Genomic DNA, 21,634 nt, shown 5'->3' on the forward strand with positions numbered 1-21,634 from the left:
GTTTCACAGTGGAGAGAGCTCAGCTCCAGGACGAGAGGCTGACAGGAGAGATGGAACGCAGGTACGAGGTGGGTGAGGGGGTTGCAGGGTGGGGGAGTGCAGCAGCATTGTTTCCACGTGGGAGTGTGGGGGGGAGGCGGAGGCATGTGTGTCAAAATCTTATCAGAAATCTGATTCTGAGGGGATTCAAAGCTCAGACAGTTTCATGGTAACTTCAGCATCAGTTCTGGTCCAGTTCATCAACAGTGGGGGTGTTATAACTCTGGAAAAGAGGCTGCATGAAGAGGCCCACTGTACCGATCACACACACCATCACAAATATCCACAGGAACAGACGGTCGATTACCATGGCAACATACTTCCAGTCTTCAATGATCTGAAAAGAGAGAATAACAATAATAATAATAACATTTCTTTGTTTACTCACCTCAGTTACTGTAACGGTCATGGTTGGGGGTTTGTGGGGATGTTTACGTTGTTGTGGTGTTTATTTCATGTGTAGGGTTTTCTTTGTCTGGTCGGTATTCTATATCTGCACATCCTTGTTTTGCTGTTGGAGTTTGGTGGGTGTGTCTGGTCCTGTTTGTGTGCCACGCCCTTTTCCTACTTGTTCCCCTGCACCTGTCTGTTTTTCCCACATCGCACCTGTTATTTAAGCAGCACGTTTCCCTCTTGTCACCGCCAGATTGTTTGTGGTTCATGCCAGCGATTCCAGCTGTGTACCGTTTTCTCGCTCATGTTTTGGCCTCACCTATCGCCTCATGTTTGGGACACTGTTGCTTATCTTGATTTGCTATCCTGTGAACCAAACCCTGCCAGTTAAATGAGTAAAGCCTTTTGAACTTACCTTTTTGTGTCTGAGTCCTGCATTTGTGTCCAGCTGGTTCTTGTTTGAGATTCTGACAGTAACTGGCACAAATACACTCAACAAAAATATAAACGCAACACTTTTGGTTTTGCTCCCATTTTGTATGAGATGAACTCAAAGATCTAAAACTTTTCCCACATACACAATATCACCATTTCCCTCAAATATTGTTCACAAACCAGTCTAAATCTGTGATAGTGAGCACTTCTCCTTTGCTGAGATAATCCATCCCACCTCACAGGTGTGCCATATCAAGATGTTGATTAGACACCATGATTAGTGCACAGGTGTGCCTTAGACTGTCCACAATAAAAGGCCACTCTGAAAGGTGCAGTTTTGTTTTATTGGGGGGGGGGGCGGATACCAGTCAGTATCTGGTGTGACCACCATTTGCCTCATGCAGTGCAACACATCTCCTTCGCATAGAGTTGATCAGGTTGTCAATTGTGGCCTGTGGAATGTTGGTCCACTCCTCTTCAATGGCTGTGCGAAGTTGCTGGATATTGGCAGGAACTAGTACACGCTGTCGTATACGCCGGTCCAGAGCATCCCAAACATGCTCAATGGATGACATGTCCGGTGAGTATGCCGGCCATGCAAGAACTGGGACATTTTCAGCTTCCAAGAATTGTGTACAGATCCTTGCAACATGGGGCCGTGCATTATCCTGCTGCAACATGAGGTGATGTTCTTGGATGTATGGCACAACAATGGGCCTCAGGATCTCGTCATGGTATCTATGTGCATTCAAAATGCCATCAATAAAATGCACCTGTGTTCTTCGTCCATAACAGACGCCTACCCATACCATAACCCCACCGCCACCATGGGCCACTCGATCCACAACATTGACATCAGAAAACCGCTCACCCACACGACGCCACACACACTGTCTGCCATCTGCCCTGAACAGTGTGAACCGGGATTCATCCGTGAAGAGAACACCTCTCCAACGTGCCAAACGCCAGCGAATGTGAGCATTTGCCCACTCAAGTCGGTTACGACGACGAACTGGAGTCAGGTCGAGACCCCGATGAGGACGACGAGCATGCAGATGAGCTTCCCTGAGACGGTTTCTGACAGTTTGTGCAGAAATTCTTTGGTTATGCAAACCGATTGTTTCAGCAGATGTCCGAGTGGCTGGTCTCAGACGATCTTGGAGGTGAACATGCTGGATGTGGAGGTCCTGGGCTGGTGTGGTTACACGTGGTCTGCGGTTGTGAGGCTGGTTGGATGTACTGCCAAATTCTCTGAAACGGCTTTGGAGACGGCTTATGGTAGAGAAATGAACATTCAATACACGAGCAACAGCTCTGGTTGACATTCCTGCTGTCAGCATGCCAACTGCACGCTCCCTCAAATCTTGCGACATCTGTGGCATTGTGCTGTGTGATAAAACTGCACCTTTCAGAGTGGCCTTTTATTGTTGGCAGTCTAAGGCACACCTGTGCACTAATCATGGTGTCTAATCAGCATCTTGATATGGCACACCTGTGAGGTGGGATGGATTATCTCAGCAAAGGAGAAGTGCTCACTATCACAGATTTAGACTGGTTTGTGAACAATATTTGAGGGAAATGGTGATACTGTGTATGTGGAAAAAGTTTTAGATCTTTGAGTTCATCTCATACAAAATGGGAGCAAAACCAAAAGTGTTGCGTTTATATGTTTGTTGAGTATATAATTAAAACTAAATTGAATTGAGTATCACACACATTAATGGAATGAATGTCAATATCTTTTAATGTGACAAGTTTTACAGCCACATGTACTTGGAAAACTCATATATGCACATCTCCACATCACTGAATATCCACTAAACTGGTTAAATTAATCAATACAAGAATACGATACATTGTCTTGATTACGTCCACCGAGGACGTAATAAAATCATCAGCATTTATTTATTCATATGTCTGTCTGTCTGTCTGTCTGTCTGTCTGTTAGCAGGATTACGTCACAATTACGCCACAGATTTTGACAAGATTTTCACCACAGACAGATATTAGGCCATGGAAGACTCCATGAAATTTTGGAGGTGATCCAGATCCAGATCCAGATTCTGGCTCAGGATTTCACTTTATGTAGGCTTTGAAGGATTACGATTATGAGAAAGAAAGAAAGAAAGAAAGAAAGAAAGAAAGAAAGAAAGAAAGAAAGCTTTGGTTTGATGTAGTATCTTTTGTATTTTCTCTAGGTTTTAAATTAATGTAAATCTTCTTCATCTTTCGGCTGTTCCCGTTAGGGGTCGCCACAGCAGATCAATCGTTTCCATCTCACCCTGTCCTCTGTATCTTCCTCTGTCACACCAACCACCTGCATGTCCTCTCTCAGCACATCCATGAACCTCCTCTGGTCTCCCTCTTCTCCTCCTGCCTGGTGGCTCCATCCTCAGCATCCTTCTCCCTATATACCCTGGGTCCCTCCTCTGCACATGTCCAAACCATCTCAATCTCGCCTCTCTGACTTTGTCTCCAAACCGTCCCACCTGAGCTGTCCCTCTGATATGTTCATTCCTAATCTTGTCCATTCTTGTCACTCCCAAAGAGAATCTCAACATCTTCAGCTCTGCCACCTCCAGCTCTGCCTCCTGTCTTTTTGTTAGTGCCACTGTCTCTAAACCATACAACATAGCTGGTCTCACTACTGTTTTGTAAACTTTCCCCTTCACTCTTGCTGATATTCTTCGGTCACAAATCACTCCTGCCACCTTTCTCCACCCACTCCACCCTGCCTGCACTCTCTTCTTCACCTCTCTACCACACTCTACATTACTTTGAACAGTTGACCCCAAATATTTAAACTCATCTACTTTCACCACTTCTACTCCTTGTAACTGCACTATTCCACTGGGCTCCCTCTCGTTCACACACGTTCTCTCCAAAGCATATCTCCACTTCTCCAGACTAGACTAACTTGTTCTCTACTCTCACTACAGATCACAATGTCATCTGCAAACATCATAGTCCATGGGGACTCCTGTCTGATCTCATCTGTCAACCTGTCCATCACCACTGCAAACAAGAAAGGACTCAGAGCTGATCCTTGGTGTAATCCCACCTCCACCTTGAATGAGTCTGTCATTCCGACTGCGCATCTCACCGCTGTCACACTATTCTTGTACATGTCCTGCACTACCCTAACATACTTCTCTGCCACTCCAGACTTCCTCATACAATGCCACAACTCTTCTCTTGGCACCCTATCATAAGCTTTTTCTAAGTCCACAAACACACAATGTAACTCTTTCTGTCCTTCTCTGTACTTTTCCAACAGTATTCTCAGAGCAAACATTGCATCTGTAGTGCTCTTTCTCGGCATGAAACCATATTGCTGCTCACAGATCTTCACCTGTTTTCTAAGCCTAGCTTCTACTACTCTTTCCCATAACTTCATGCTGTGGCTGATCAGCTTTATGCCTCTGTAGTTACTGCAGCTCTGCACATCACCCTTGTTCTTGAAAATAGGAACCAGCACACTTCGTCTCCACTCCTCAGGCATCCTCTCACTTTCCAAGATTTTATTAAACAATCTGGTTAGAAACTCTACTGCCATCTCTCCTAGACATTTCCATGCCTCCATTGGAATGTCATCTGGACCAACTGCCTTTCCACTCTTCATCCTCTTCATAACAGCCCTCACTTCTTCCTTGCTAATCTCTTTTACTTCCTGATTTACTCTCGCCACATCATCCAGCCTTTTCTCTCGCTCATTTTCTTTATTCATCAACTCTTCAAAATATTCCCTCCACCTTCTCAGCACACACTCCTCACTTGTCAGCACATTACCATGTGCATCTTTTACCACCCTAACCTGCTGTACATCCTTTCCAGCTCTGTCCCTTTGTCTGGCCAATCGGTACAAGTCCTTTTCTCCTTCCTTACTATTCAACTTCTTGTACAGCTCGCAATATGCCTTTTCCTTTGCTTTTGCCACTTCTCTTCTCGCCTTACGCCGCATCTCCTTTTACTCCTGTCTACTTTCTTCAAATGAATTGTATCTATATTTTTTCAAATTTCTGTGCATATTTATTTATTTTCAAGCAAATTCACACGTAAATGAGGTTTTAATTCTGATATTTCTTTCTTTATTGTCATATTTATTAACTCATTATTGCATTTGTTCATCGATTTATTCAATTTTAATAATAGCAGGTTTGGTCCTCCATATTCCATATACAACTACAAACATACACACACATGCACTCACCCCTTCATCATCATCCTCACTCTTCATCTTCTCAGCAATGTAGCGTACTCCATCCACTGCATCTTCCACATCAATGTTGCACTTGAGCGTCATCCTCTTCCTGAACTCTGTGTTCTTCGACAAGTCGCTGATCTTCCAGCCATAGCTTTTGGCCGGTTCCTCATTCACGTAAAAAGATGAGGAAGAGTCTGCCAGTGCTGACACACGGCCAGTGTCACCCACTGCCCCAAGCAGCTTCTGGTCAGAGTTTGGCGACTGCTGGTACTTTTTCCGAAACCTCTCTCGGATGTTGGAGCTACCTGGTCTCCGCATGAAGAGGTAGGAAGGGAGTCGGTACAGGAAGAACCGCTTGACCCAAGGAGGCATAGTGTGTGTACTTGGGGACCGATGGTGGATGTTAAGCACACATACACTGGTGACGATAGAGAAGGTGACTAACACCATGGTAAACATCAGGTACTTCCCAATCAGAGGCACTGCTAAAGATGTAGGTGGTACGATCTTTGAAATCAGTAGTAAGAACACAGTCAGAGCGAGGAGGACAGAGATACAGAGTGTCATCTTCTCACCACAGTCTGATGGCAGGTAGAACACCAGAATCGCCAGAGAAGTGATCAGGATGCAGGGAATGATGAGGTTGATGGTGTAGAAGAGAGGTTTTCTCTTGATGATAAAGTCATACGTGATATCTAGATACCTGATATCTTCAGGGTCTTCGTTTTTACGTCCAGGCAGAGAAACAATGTCCCACTCACCACTGGGCTTAAAGTCATCACGGCTGGCAAAATTACTAAGGAGGTTGAGGTCAATCTCAGTGTGATCGTAGGTCCACGAGCGGAACTTCAGGGTGCAGTTCTGTTGGTCAAAAGGGAAATCCCGGACTTCGATTTTACAGGCCGACTTATAAATAGCCGGAGGGAGCCAGGCCACCTCACCATTATTAGAGACCACCGCATTAGAGTAGAAGGAGACTTCATACGTCCCATCGGCACTGTGATCAGGGTGAGGAAAACATGGGGCAAAAAAAGCAAATACATGGGAGAAAATCAGATGAGTTTTCAAGTATAGCAATATTTTAAGAACGTCGACAAAATACTAGTGAAATGATAGCGTTTCCACTGAGTAATGGAAGAGGACTGCTCACTCGGTTTTGTCCTCTTGTGATAACTCAATCCAGCAAGGCTCTCGCAAGAACTGTAATTCCAGCAGTCATGATGATGTGATGGATTGGTAAGGCCTGCTAAGTATTGCCATTTTGTTGTTTTTGAAATTCAGTATTGCCATAACTTTATGTTTTAAGGTACAACAAACTCTCCATTTCTTACTCTGTGCACAAGAACCACGCCATCTATTTTAGAATGTCTTGTGACTCTTTCTGGACATCCTGTGACCTATAATAGCATAAAAAGTCTTTCCATTGCAGTTTTGCAACATGGGGCTCTTTTGAATAGACCGAAAAACCACCTCATGCAAGCATAAAAACTTATTTGATGATATATGAGTTTTTCTAAATATACATGTTTACAGTGAGTGGATTTTCAATTCACTAGATCAAACTGTGCAATCTGGAGGGTTAATGGAAAAGCATCTACAGACTCCACTTACTGTGAGACTCTCATCTATATCTGACTGGTTTGTATTCATCAGACTTCATTTTGAAGTCTCATTATGTACTTTAGATGACTTATGTTGTGATTGCAGATGATATACAGTATAAACAAGAGTTGTTGCCACAACTCAAATCAAGAGAAGAAATTGCATCAGTTAACGGAATGTGCATTAAAACAATGGATGTTGAAGAAACAGCTAACAGCAGAAGTAACACATTTGACATTTATTGTATACCATCTCATAGTAAAAGTGCTCCATTGGGGAAAGTCCTAGCAACAAGACCACAACTGCCCCTTCACCTCAAATCTACTGATTTAGACTATTTTCCTTCTTCCTACCAATACTTCAGGTGATGCATTATACATCAGTGGTCTATCAATTATGAAGAAGCTCAGGATTCAGCTATTAGACCCTCTAATGCTTTGGAACTGCACATGTCTTTAAAAGCTAGAACATCTGCCTACTTACTGCAACTTCTAAGACTTGGCCATGGATGTGGATCTGAAGTCACGCTAATGTAGTGCTGATCATCTGATATGACTTTGCCTTGTAGGCCATCATTGCTCACATTAAGGTGAGCAGAGCAGATAGCTCAGTGGATAAGAAGCTGGCCTGCCAATATGTAGACCTGGGTTCTAATCCCACTCATGTTACCTGTCTGTGTCCTTGTATAAGACACTCAGACAGCATTGTCTCGGTCCACCAACCTCGGGTACCAACCTTGCCTGGGGAAGTAATCCGCAGTGCCCTGACGTCCTGTCCAGGGGGAGTCGTTGATGCTCATCCACTTCATGGTACAGAATCCAGATGAGCACCGGCACCAATAGGCCTGAGGGCGACTTACTTCTTAAGGTGATCAGCAATTAAACGTAAAAAAAAAATTATCATAATGCTTACAAGCTGTGTAGTGGTGAAATGCTCCTGAACAAAATACAAATCTACATGTTTGTCAAATAACTTAGTATCCACCCAATTAACTAGACTTGGTGGTTTAATTTGTACGCATTCACTTTAAAAGGACTTTAGGTTTCACAGCTCTTCTTACTTCTGCAAAAAAGGTAATGTGTGGTCTGTAATGTTCAGGTCTGTCTGTCATGGATGCATTTTAATGAAATTTGGTGAAGGGGTCGACGCTGAGTCAAGGGGTGCTTGATTAGATTTGGACAGTCTATCCAAAACCAGATGTCCATCCTGTAAAATTTTGATGAAATTACTTATGGTTATAATTTTAAACAAACTAATTCTGGACAAGTTATTGAAATTAACATCACGTCTGTCGTTTTACAAAGTGAAAATATCAGGTATATGTTTTAGTTTTAAAGTAATGCTCTAATTTTGAAGGTTTTAGCGTTTAGACACACATGCCGCATTGCATTATGGGTACATTAGTTTCCTGACATCAGTGGTTGGCTGGTCGTATTTGTAAATATGTCATTTTTTCATTTGTAAAAAAAAAGGCAATTTGAAAACTGAAAATTCTGTTTGTTGTCATTCATCACTTTTAGCAAATATGTGGCTGCTCACATTGCCATGAACACTGCCATCTGCCAATGCATGTGTGCCACACATTGCCAAACACACACACACACACGTGTGTGTGTGTGTGTGTGTGTGTGTGTGTGTGTGTGTGTGTGTGTGTGTGTGTGTGTGTGTGTGTGTGTGTGCATAAAATTAGTACATAGAATCAAGTCAGCTCAACATCTGGGATATTGATCTGGTCAGTTAAGTAGCAGAAGGTGTAAATTAGTTTGATCTTGATCGTCATCTGATATTATATAATGCCGAAATAGATCCTTGTCATTTGATTGATGGTTTGTATGTCACGTGACATTGATCATTCATCCAATTTGCCATTGTGTTCCATTTTACTTTGCAAGTTTGGTTCCTTTTAGCATGCAAATTTGGTTCCATTGGTACCATTGCACACCATGCACTCACAGTAGCAGCAATGGGGTGTAGATTAAGCATAAACATTGCGGGGTTTGTTTTGGTGACAGACGACGATATGAATGAGCTTATTGGTGGTGCTAATTTTGCTAACACACACACAAAAAAAAAACAAATCCACTACGCCGTAAGCTGTCTGCAGGTATCTGCAGTATTCGCTGGGACGTCTCTAGCTGAAATAGAAACGCTGTCAGATGAAGAGCTCGACAAATTTTTGTCAAGATTTTTTGCTGGACTGAGGAAAGCAGACAGAGAAGAAGTCTGCTTTACACAAAGATGTCAATGCACGACATCACATATGGACGAGGGATTGTTTAACTATCTGACTGTTTTTGCAAGTTCACTGAGAACAATTTTGGATTGGACTGGAATGCTATTTAAAATTCGTGTTGGACTGTTTGGAACCACAAATGTAAGTCCCGTTTCTCTTGTTTATAAATTAACAAAATATGAAATGACAACCATCTATTTTAGGTGTTACATAAAACAAATAATGAATGTTTCTTTTTTCATTCATGCAATAGAAACAATATTGTATTTGGTCAAAGATGAAATGTTCCATCTTTCGCCTCATGAAAATATTGCACTTATAAACATTCAGTATTTGTATATTGACATGCAAATCCTTTTTACCAAACTCCATGTTTATGCTACAGCATATTAAGTTTTCAACTTTTTATGTCTGTTTCTCAGGATTTGAAAAATTTGGCTTGAAAAATCCAAGCCAAAGGTTAGGGGTGACTTGAAGCTTTAGTTCAGTTTTACGTAGTATTCATCAATTTGGAGTTATCACAGTTACCTCTTCGGTTATCAACACTAATGTTTAGGATAGCTGGCCCCAGCACTGCAAATACATCAATACTATCACCCAAATTTAGCTTTCATTTTGAGGACAGATTGATATATTTTAGATATTCAAGAGTTTCAATCAATTTTGACTCAAATGTGTATCATTGGTTATTTAGTTTTACATACAGATTTTGACATTATTACATAATTTATGTCTTTTCTATATTTTGCCAGAAACTTATTTTAACTTCCATCTTTTTGAATCAACAGATAAAGAGTGTTAACAAAAAAGAGCTTGTGTCAATTATCCTGAAAGTGACAAATGAAATGAAATGCAGAGCTAATGAATGAGATAATTAACAGGAAAATACTTATTTACTTGTTGTAGAGGACGATGTCTGGCAGCCAAATATGTTGTGATGGGAGACGGATTTTCTTGATTCCTTCATATTCTTCGGGGTTCCACATTAATCTGTAGTCATTCCAAACCTGGTGACAAGACACACATTTGAAGAAATAAAGGATCACACCAGACTGAATTTAGAAACTACCAACACGCCTAAAAACATACAACAAAAACACTTAGAAAGATGAGAGAGGTCTGTAATTTTCATCATAGGTACACTTCAACTATGAGAGACAAAATGAGAAAAAAAATCCAGAAAATCACATTGTAGGATTTTTAAAGAATTTATTTGTAAATTACGGTGGAAAATAAGTATTTGGTCACGCACAAACAAGTAAGATTTCTGGGTCTCACAGACCTGTAACTTCTTCTTTGAGAAGCTCTTCTGTCCTCCACCTGTTACCTGTATTACTGGCACCTGTTGGAACTCGTTATCTGTATAAAAGACACCTATCCACAGCCTCAAACAGTCAGACTCCAAACTCAAACTTGGCCAAAACCAAAGAGCTGTCGAAGGACACCAGGAAGAAAATTGTTGACCTGCACCAGGCTGGGAAGAGTGAATCTACAGTAGTCAAGCAGGTTGGTGTGAATAAATCACCTGTGGGAGCAACTGCAAGAAAACGGAAGACATACAAGATCATTGATAATCTCCGTCGATCTGGGGCTCCATGCAAGATTTCATCCCGTGGGGTCAAAATGACCATGAGAATGGTGAGCAAAAATCCCAGAACTACACAGAAAGACCTGATGAATGACCTGCAGAGAGCTGGGACCAAAGTAACAAAGGCTACACACTACGCACAGAGGGACTCACATCCTGCAGTGCCACGCGTGTCCCCCTGCTTAAGCCAGTACGTGTCCAGGCCAGTCTGAAGTTTGCCAGAGAGCATATGGATGATCCAGAAGAGGACTGGGAGGATATCATGTGGTCAGATGAAACTAAAATAGAACTTTTTAGTAAAAACTCAACTCTTCGTATTTGGAGGAAGAAGAATGCTGAGTTGCATTCCAAGAGCACCATATCTACTGTAAAGCATGGGGGTGGCAACATTATGCTTTGGGGCTGTTTTTCTGCAAAGCGGACAGGACGACTGTTCTGTGTTAAGGGAAGAATGAACATGGCCATGTATCACGAGATTTTAAGCCAAAACCTTCTTCCATCAGTGAGAGCATTGAAGATGCAATGTGGCTGGGTCTTCCAGCATGACAATGATCCCAAACATACCACTCGGGCAACGAAGGAGTGGCTCCGTAAAAAGCATTTCAAGGTCCTGTAGTGGCCAAGCCAGTCTCCAGACCTCAACCCCATAGAAAATCTGTGGTGGGAGTTGAAAGTCCATGTTGCCCAGCGACAGCTCCAAAACATCACTGCTCTAGAGGAGATGTGCATGGAGGAATGGGCCAAAATACCAGCTACAGTGTGTGCAAACCTAGTGAAGACTTAAAGGAAACATTTGACCTCTGTCATTGCCAACAAAGATTATGTTACAAAGTATTGAGCTGAACTTTTGTTATTCACCAAATACTTATTTTCCACAGTAATTTACAAATAAATTCTTTAAAAATCCTACAATGTGATTTTCTGGATTTTTTTTTTTCTGATTTTGTCTCTCATAATTGAAGTGTTACTTACTTACTTACCTATGATGAAAATTACAGACCTCTCTCATCTTTCTAAGTAGGAGAACTTGCACAATCAGGGACTGACTAAATACTTTTTTACCCCACTGTATATATACATATATGTATATATAACTTCATAATATGATTTCACTCACCAATTGACCTGGTCCTTTTGGTGTGGAGTTTGTAAGTTCTCCATGTTTGTATGCATTCTCACCAGGGGCTTCATGTACAATGCGTGCTTATGCACAAAAACCTGGCGTACATCCATCTCCACACCAACGTTCAGATATATCAAAAGTGAAATGACCATGGAATTGTGTGGTGCATCATGCAAAAATCCTGGCTGGTGTGCGAATGTTTCTACAGCTATTGTTCCACTGTGGACATGTAAAGGTGATCCTGGGAACCATTAATAGTGTGAAAACAAGAAGTCATCAGAGTGATGTGCACACCAGCGACGCAGTGATGAGCAATTAATGCACACACGTGTTTGCAATTATATGGATGAATATAAAAGCATATGTAAAGTGATGCGCAAAATGGCACCAACAGTGGCTGTGTTAGCGCTGTTAAGAGACCTTGCAAATGGTGCAATCTGACATGAGCATGTACTCAGGGAACGTGAGGATTTACTTGCAAATGATGATAATTGGGTTATAAACCAATTTCGATTATGAAGACCACTGTTAATGCAATTGCACACAGAACTGCGGCCGGCCCAGAGTGCAATACAGTGAGGAGCCAGGGGTTGTCTTTGCCCACACAGGTGCTGACCATGCTGGGCATCCTGGCATCATGGACATTCCAGTGTGAGCTGGCTGATCGGTCAGGAGTGTGCCAGTCAACCTTGGGCCAAGCCATGCCAGCTGTGTGGAACACAATCATCCGAATCTCATCCAGGTACATCACATTCCAACATTACAGTGCATTCTGCAGTGAGAGCCAGTTTCTCAAATGTAATCGGACCTACTGACTGCACACATATTGCTATAAAGGTGCCATCACATGATGAGTTTGTTTTTGTTAATAGGAAACATTTTCATTCCATCAATGTTCAAATCATATGATGCGCAAATGCACATCAGGCTGGAGGCTGGCACGGTGCGCGATGGGGGCTGCTTGGTGGTTAAATAATTGATTTGTGTAACTGTTCCTGATGAAAACCAGTGTGGACACATTTGGGCATGTGCACATTCAAATATGTTTTTATTATTATTATTATGTTTTCTTTTTCTTGATGGTGGAACTAGAGAGCTTCTTAAAAAGCCCCCAAATGTGTTCAGTATTTGTCAATAAAAGCGTGTGTTATGTTAATGTCACACACTGTCAGCAGCCGTGCACCTAATATCTTTTTACTTCAGTGTGTGTGTGCGCAGCTCAGTGCAGCATTTACACACACAAACATATTTATTTAATTTCCATTTGTAAGTTCTTTAATTTTTACACACAACACAGAGACGATGGCGGACGTCATCAAACACAACACTCCACAGTTATGGTGCTGTCAGCACGACACAACCAGACTATTTGAATTCATTTGCATATTCAGATAGAGGCGTGGCCAGGGAGGAGTTTGGTGCGTGTGCACATGTGCTAAATTCCATGTTCAGTGGGATGTACAAACCGAACGTGCGTGGATTCATGCCTATGCACATTTTGATACATTTTAATATATTTGTGCTTACGTCAGATTCAGGGTTTTGGCATAGACCAACTTTTAGTACAACGCCAATTCCAATGAAGTTGGGTCGTTGTGTAAAATGTAAATAAAAACAGAATACAATGATTTGCAAATCCTCTTCAACAAATGTTCAATTGAATACACCACAAAGACAAGATTTAATGTTCAAACTGATAAACTTTATTGTTTTTGTGCAAATATTTGCTTATTTTGAAATGGATGCCTGCAACACATTTCAAAAAAGCTGGGACAGTGGTATGTTTACCACTGTGTTACATCACCTTTCCTTCTAACAACACTCAATAAGTGTTTAAGAACTGGGGACACTAATTGTTGAAGCTTTGTAGGTGGAATTCTTTCCCATTCTTGCTTGATGTACAACAGTGGTCTCCAAACTATTCCAGAAAGGGCCGAGAGGGTGCAGGTTTTCTTTGCAGCCACTGACTTCAGCAGGTGATTTCACTGATTAACATCACTTGGAGCAGGTGGGATGAGTTCATCAGTGAAATCACCTGCTGGAGTCAGTAGCTGCAAAGAAACCCTGCACCCTCTCGGCCCCGATGTACGACTTCAGTTGTTCAACAGTCCGTTGTCGTATTTTGTGCTCCATAATGCACCACACATTTTCAATGGGTAACAGCTCTGGACTACAGGCAGGCCAGTCTAGTACCCGCACTCTTAATACGAAGCCACGCTGTTGTAACACGTGCAGAATGTGGCTTGGCATTTTCATGCAGAAATAAGCAGGGATGTCCCTAAAAAAGACGTTGCTTGGATGGCAGCTTGTGTCGCTCCAAAACCTGGATGTACCTTTCAGCATTGATGGTGCCATCACAGATGTGTAAGTTGCCCATGCCATGGGCAACTTACACACCCCCATACCATCACAGATGGTGGCTTTTGAACTTTGCGCTGGTAACAACTTGGGTGGTCTTCTTCCTCTTTTATCCGGAGGGCATGACGTCCATGATTCCCAAAAACAATTTGAAACATGGACTAGTGGTGATCCTCGCCGCATATTTACTTGTGAATGGCAGAGCCTTTTGGGGATGCTCCTTTTATACCCAATCATGACACTCACAATTAGAGTCCTCAGTTCCCAAACGCTTATTGAGTGTTAGAAGGAAAGGTGATGTAATACAGTGGTAAACATACCACTGTCCCAGCTTTTTTGAAACATGTTGCAGGCATCCATTTCAAACTGAGCAAATATTTGCACAAAAACAATAAAGTTTATCAGTTTGAACATTAAATCTTGTCTTTGCGGTGTATTCAATTGAATATAGGTTGAAGAGGATTTGTAAATCATTGTATTCTGGGGGTTTTTTGGGCCATTGGTGGGGGTCAAGGGGGCAAAGCCCCATGAAGCTATGGGGTTTATACCTCTAAAATGTTATTGGCAAACCCTATTTTTTACCAGTTGTGAGTGGTTTTAGATGCACTGAAGGCAAGAATAATAAACAAAAAATGACATTTATGTTGTAATATTTGTAATAACAAAGTTTTTTGTTTTTAATTTTCTGTCAAAGTCTAAGTTAATAAAATAAATAATATTGAAAAGGTTAAAAACACATTAATATTTGATGGGCATATAGCATTTGGTATCTTCTTCTATTCTCCAGTGAAACTGCAGAGTTTTTCTGTCATGACAAATTTTTCAAACATGTTTGAGTGGGACTGCATTACTTTCAAAAAACAACAACAGCAACAGAAACAATATAACCACTAATTGTCTTGTTTGAACAAGAGCTGAATGAGGCTCCTCTCCCCCTCCTCCCCTATCTCTCTCTTTCATGTGCACTTTCTCCTGCCCCTCCTCCTCCTCGCTCTCACTGTCAATGTGGTTTTTCTCTGAACTTTTTGGAAACGGGAGCCTTTTAAACTGTAAAATAAACTATAAACTTCTGAATGTATCAGCATCTACAGACACTGACACTCTGGATTATTTTAATGAAACATTTTAATGGAGTTTTTTTCCTTTAAGTCAGAGTGGAGAGAGCTGTGCATTTCTCTCTGCTCTGATCTGCTTTCAGCACTGAAAGTAGCTGACTGCTGATCTCTGCTGTTTGCAACTGAGATATGAATAAAATGAGAAATATATTTCTTATTTCTTTAAATTTTTGGTTGACATTGAAAAATAAAACAAAAGTACGATACTATAAGCTTGGAATACAATCGAATTGGTACATTTTTCAGCAACATTTGAGTTCATTTTTTAGAAAAGCCATGCTGGGTGGGACAGGAAATTTGAACCTGAGAGGCGGGAGTGCAGTGCTGGGCGGTACTGCCCACCACCGCCCACCGTAGCTAGAACCCTGCTGGTGACTCTGAATCAACTGTAAGTATAAATCAGATTGTGAATGTGGGTGTTTGTCTATACGAGGTCTGTTAGAAAACTATCCGACCTTTTTATTTTTTGCAAAAACTATATGGATTTGAATCATGTGCGCTTGCATCAGCCAAGCTTGAACCTTCGTGCGCATGCGTGAGTTTTTTCACGCCTGTCGGTTACGTCATTCGCCTGTGAGCACGCTTTGAGTGAGCAATGGTCCACCCCCCTTGTCGGATTTTTATTGTGAGGAAAATGTCTGAATGATTTGGAGCTTTGCTGCATCAAATTTTTCCAGAAACTGAGAGAGACAGCCAGGTGGAAACCATTTGGAAGATTCAGATGGATTTCAGGTACGATTCTATGGGATCACACAGATTAAGGAGTGTTACAACCGGTTTAAAGACGGCGCACAATGGCGGAGGGCGCGCCGCACTCCGAGCGGCGATCGACAGGCTGAAACAACCAGATCATTTCCAAACTGAACGCTGTGTTGATCCGGGACATCGTCTGACTACTACAGAAATGGCAGAAGAGGTGGACATACCACTTTTTCGGCACATTCCACTGTTACAGGAGTTTTTGTCATGAAAAGACGTGCGGAGGAATTCGCGTGTCGGGACGGAGCCGCTAATGCCGCAGCACAAAAAGCAACACCATGATGAAGCCTCACAGGACATGTTGTGGCATGTCCAGCTCGTCCACAATTTCTCGGATAGTCACACAACTGAAAAGCCACCGAAAGCCGTCTGAATCTTCCAAATGGTGCAAGAGCTGGGCATGTTACAACATGTCCTGTGAGACCAACATGGAGGTGCTTTTGTCCCGCGCCATTAGCGGCTCCGTGGCGAATTCCTCCGCTCCTCTTTCCATGACAAAAACTCCTGTAACAGTGGAATGTGCCGAAAAAGTGGTATGTGCGCATCTTCTGCTATTTCTGTAGTAGTCAGATGACGTCCCGGATCAACACAGCGTTCAGTTTGGAAATTATCTGGTTGTTTCAGCCTGTCGATCACCGCTCAGAGCGCGGCGCGCCCTCCGCCATTGTGCGCCGTCGTTAAACCGGTTGTAACACTCCTTAATCTGTGTGATCCCCATAGAATCTTCCAAATGGTTTCCACCTGGCTGTCTCTCACAGTTTCTGGAAAAATTTGATTCAGCACTGCTCCAATCGCTCAGCCATTTTCCTGACAATGAAAATCTGACGAGGGGGGTGGACCATTGCTCACTCAAAGCCTGCCCACAGGCGAATGACGCAACCGACAGGCGTGAAAAAACTCACGCATGTGCACGAAGGTTTAAGCTTGGCTGATGCAAGCGCACATGATTCAAATCCATATAGTTTTGCAAAAAATAAAAAGGTCAGATAGTTTTCTAACAGACCTCGTATGTGTCAGCCCTGGAATACTCTCCAGCCCAAACTTGACCTTTAACTGTAGTATACAGGTATAGAAGATGGATGGATGGATGGATGGATGGATGGATGGATGGATGGATGGATGGATGGATGGATGGATGGATGGATGGATGGATGGATGGATGGATGGATGGATGGATGGATGGATGGATGGATGTTATGGTAAACATTTTGTGGGCTGTTTTGCATGACAACCATTGATCAGTCTGTATCTGTTGGGAAAGTGTAGTGACACGGACCCACAACAGGGGGCGTAAATGAACGGACAATGGAAGGAGTCAAATTATAACACTTTACTGGTGTGAATGTCACAACCAAACACAGCAGAATCAGAATGTGCAACAGTCAATCAATAAAGGTGTCGTGTGGGCAGGCTCGACGATAGGAGACGCCCGTCTGGAAACGAACCGGAACCACATGATTTCCACCGCCACCCGAACCCGAGGAATACTGGAGCCGCCAAGTTCCGGAGTCCCCAGGTGGCCACTTTCCCGGAGTGTCGGATCTGGTACTGCTGGCAGAAAGCAAAAGACAGTCAAAGGGTGGGTGTGTGAACACCCAGTAACAAAGGTGGGAATGCCACCTCCACCTCTCACTCAGCGCGTTGCAGCGGTCTCAGCTGAAAAGGAGCGCCGTCTTGCACAGCCTCCTCACAAACGACCGGTTCTCCTGCAAACACTCACAATAATAGATTTATCGATCTCAAAAGGGGCTGAGAGTATTACCTCCAGATGAAGATGATATCTCGGCAGTTTGGTGGAGGTGTCTTCCTGCTTTTGTACCAGATGTGTTGATTAGTGACAGCTGTCACGGATGATGGGTGACAGCTGTCACCACGGCTTGTTCCTGAGGCGGCAGCGCCCTCTCGTGCCTGAAGCCCGCACTTCAGGCAGGGCGCCTTCTGGTGGTGGACCAGCAGTACCTCCTCTTCTGGCAGCCCACACAACAGGACCCCCCCCTCAACGGGCGCCTCCTGGCGCCCGACCAGGCTTGTCCGGGTGGCGACGATAGAAATCGGCCAGGAGGGCCGGATCCAGGATGAAGCTCCTCTTCACCCAGGAGTGTTCTTCGGGACCATACTCCTCCCAGTCCACCAAATACTGGAAACCCCAGCCCATTCGACGGACGTCCAAGAGCCGGCGAACTGTCCAAGCCGGCTCCTCGTCGATAATACGGGCAGGAGGCGGCGCCGGACCGGGTGCACAGAGGGGTGAGGTGTGATACGGTTTTACCCTGGAGACATGAAAGACCGGATGGATCCGCAGTGAGGCCGGGAGTTGGAGCCTCACTGCGGTAGGACTGAGGACCTTGAGGATGGGGAAGGGTCCAATGAAGCGGTCCTTCAATTTGGGGGACTTGACCTGGACAGGAATGTCCTTGGTGGAAAGCCACACCTCCTGCCCGGGCTGGTAAGTAGGGGCCGGGGACCGTCGACAGTTTGCATGGGCTTTAGCCCTCGTCCGGGCCCTCAACAAGGCCGAATGGGCGGTGCGCCACACCTGACGGCATCTCCGCAGGTGGGCCTGGACCGAGGGCACACCGACCTCACCCTCCACCAAAGGAAACAAAGGGGGCTGGTACCCCAGACACACCTCGAATGGGGAGAGGCCGGTGGCAGAGGACACCTGGCTGTTATGAGCGTACTTGATCCAGGCCAGATGTTCACTCCAAGCCGTCGGGTGTGCGGAGGTCGTGCACCTGAGGGCCTGCTCCAACTCCTGGTTGGCCCGTTCGACCTGTCCGTTAGTCTGCGGGTGATACCCAGACGAGAGGCTTACAGTGGCCCCCAGTTCCCGGCAGAAACTTCTCCACACCTGCGAGGAGAACTGGGGACCGCGATCCGAAACGATGTCTGTTGGTATCCCATGCAGCCGGACAACATGGTGGACGAGAAGATCCGCCGTCTCCTGGGCCGACGGGAGCTTCGGGAGGGCCACGAAGTGGGCCGCCTTGGAGAAACGGTCCACTATTGTGAGTATGGTGGTGTGTCCCCGGGACGGCGGGAGGCCCGTTACAAACTCCAGACCGATGTGGGACCAGGGGCGGTGAGGCACAGGAAGTGGCTGTAGAAGTCCCTGTACCTTCTGGTGGTCAGCCTTGCCCCTGGTGCAGGTGGTGCAGGCCTGGATGTAAGCCCGGACATCAGTCTCCAGGGACGCCCACCAGAAGCGCTGCCAGACCACTGCCACGGTCCTACGCACCCCTGGGTGGCAGGAGAGTTTGGACCCGTGACAGAAGTCCAGGACAGCAGCCCTGGCCTCTGGTGGGACGTATAGTCTGTTCGTCGGTCCTGTTCCGGGATCCGGGCTCCGTGCCAGGGCCTCCCGGACGGTCTTCTCCACGTCCCAGGTCAGAGCAGCCACGATAGTGGACTCCGGGAGAATGGGTTCCGGCGGATCCGACAGCTCGGTCTTGACTTCCTGTTCATGCACCCGGGCATCCGATCTTTGGTTTTTGGTCCCGGGGCGGTAAGTGATCCGGAAGTCAAAACGGCCGAAAAACAGTGACCAGCGGGCTTGCCTGGGGTTCAGTCGCTTGGCGGTCCTGATATACTCCAGGTTCCGGTGGTCAGTGAAAACTGTGAAAGGCACTGACGCTCTCTCCAGCAGGTGTCTCCACTCCTCAAGGGCCTCTTTCACCGCAAGGAGCTCTTGATTGCCCACGTCATAGTTCCGCTCTGCTGGGGTCAACCTGCGGGAAAAATAGGCACACAGGTGAAGAACCTTATCGATTTCTCCGCTCTGGGATAGCACGGCTCCTATCCCCGAGTCAGAGGCGTCCACTTCAACCACGAACTGGCGACCAGGATCGGGCTGCACCAAGACCGGTGCAGTCGAGAACCGGCGTTTCAACTCCCTAAACGTGGCTTCGCACCGATCCGACCAGGTGAAGGGAACTTTTGGTGAGGTCAGGGCTGTCAGGGGGCTAACAACCTGACTATACCCCTTAATGAACCTCCTGTAGAAATTTGCGAAGCCGAGGAACTGTTGCAGCTTCCTACGGTTGGGGCCAGTCTCTCACCGCTGCGACCTTGGCCGGATCCGGGGCGACAGAGTTGGAGGAGATGATAAACCCCAGGAAGGACAAAGAAGTGCGGTGAAACTCACACTTCTCGCCTTTCACAAACAACCGGTTCTCCAACAACCGCTGCAGGACCTGACGTACATGCCGCACATGGGTCTCAGGGTCCGGAGAAAAGATGAGTATATCATCCAGATATACGAAGACGAATCGGTGCAGGAAGTCCCGCAAGACGTCATTAACCAAAGCTTGGAACATCACGGGGGCGTTAGTGAGGCTGAACGGCATGACCAGGTACTCAAAATGACCTAACGGGGTGTTAAATGCCGTCTTCCATTCGTCTCCCTTCCGGATCCGAACTAGGTGGTATGCGTTCCTAAGATCCAACTTTGTGAAGATTTTGGCTCCATGCAGGGGGGTGAACACTGAATCCAACAAAGGCAACGGGTATCGGTTGCGAACCGTGATCTCGTTCAGCCCCCGATAATCAATGCATGGACGAAGACCGCCATCTTTTTTTCCCACAAAAAAGAAACCCGCTCCCATCGGAGAGGTGGAGTTACGGATCAGCCCGGCAGCTAAGGAGTCCAGGATGTAGGTCTCCATCAATTCGCGCTCAGGTCGGGAGAGGTTGTACAGCCTGCTGGACGGGAACTCCACGCCTGGCAACAAATCGATGGCACAATCATATGGACGGTGCGGGGGAAGAGTGAGTGCCCGATCCTTGCTAAAAACGTCAGCAAGATCGTGGTACTCAACCGGCACCGCCGACAGATTGGGGGGTACTTGGACCTGCTCCTTCGCCTGGGAACCGGGAGGAACCGAGGATCCCAAACACCTCCGATGGCAGGTTTCGCTCCACTGTACCACCACCCCGGACAGCCAATCAATCCGGGGATTGTGTTTCAACATCCAGGGGAACCCCAGAATCACACGGGAGGTAGAAGGAGTCACAAAAAACTCAATCTCCTCCCTATGATTCCCTGACACCACCAGAGTTACTGGTGGTGTCTTGTGTGTGAGTAAAGGGAGTAGGGTGCCATCTAGTGCTCGCACCTGCAATGGTGTAGGTAGCGCCACCAGAGGGAGCCCTACCTCCCTGGCCCATCTGCTGTCTAACAGATTCCCTTCTGACCCTGTGTCTACCAGTGCTGGGGCCTGAAGGGTTAATCCCCACTAAGGATTGTAACTGGGAGTCGTGCGGCAATATGTGTGTGTCCCACGTGAAGTTTTTGGCCCACCCTAAGCCCAGTCTCTAGGGGCGGGCGTTGGTGTTTAACCGTTCGGGGCAATCGCTCAATTGATGCTCCATTGAGCCACAAACAAAACATGCCCCGCATGGAAACCTCCTCTGTCTATTAGGTGGTCTAAATGTGGCCCTGCTCGTGTCTATAGCTTCGTCAGCAGGGGGAGCTGTCGTCCCACGGGACGTAGAGGCCAGGGAGCGTGGGAAGGGCGGACCCTTCTCGGACCCGGAAGGATGAGGGACGGCGCGCGCCCGGCCACGTCCTTCGTCTCATTCCCGACGGCGTTCCTCCAACCGATTGTCTAACCGTATAACGAGATCAATAAGCCCATCTAATTCCCGCGGTTCATCCTTGGCCACTAGGTGCTCCTTTAGGACTGACGACAGTCCGTTTACAAAGGCGGCGCGGAGCGCAGCGTTATTCCAGCCGGACCTCGCAGCCGCGATGCGGAAGTCGACTGCATAAGCGGCTGCGCTCCGG

The 21,634-nt window shown here is 45.5% G+C and overlaps 1 protein-coding gene across 1 annotated transcript in view; it reads right to left on the reverse strand.

Annotated features, from left to right (window-relative positions):
• Window positions 1-56: 56 nt before the first annotated feature.
• Window positions 57-21,634, reverse strand: part of LOC117520444 (neuronal acetylcholine receptor subunit beta-2-like) — a 61,571-nt gene continuing 39,993 nt past the window's right edge. The window contains exons 4-6 of the mRNA XM_034181788.1: window positions 9,804-9,913; window positions 5,078-6,068; window positions 57-376 (exon numbers count right to left, since the gene is read on the reverse strand). Coding sequence (XP_034037679.1) covers window positions 221-376; window positions 5,078-6,068; window positions 9,804-9,913 — 1,257 coding nt within the window. The 3' untranslated portion in view covers window positions 57-220. The remainder of the gene's footprint in view (window positions 377-5,077; window positions 6,069-9,803; window positions 9,914-21,634) is intronic.

The sequence above is a fragment of the Thalassophryne amazonica genome, chromosome 11, assembly GCF_902500255.1.
Source record: "Thalassophryne amazonica chromosome 11, fThaAma1.1, whole genome shotgun sequence".
Classification (NCBI taxonomy): Eukaryota; Metazoa; Chordata; class Actinopteri; order Batrachoidiformes; family Batrachoididae; genus Thalassophryne; species Thalassophryne amazonica.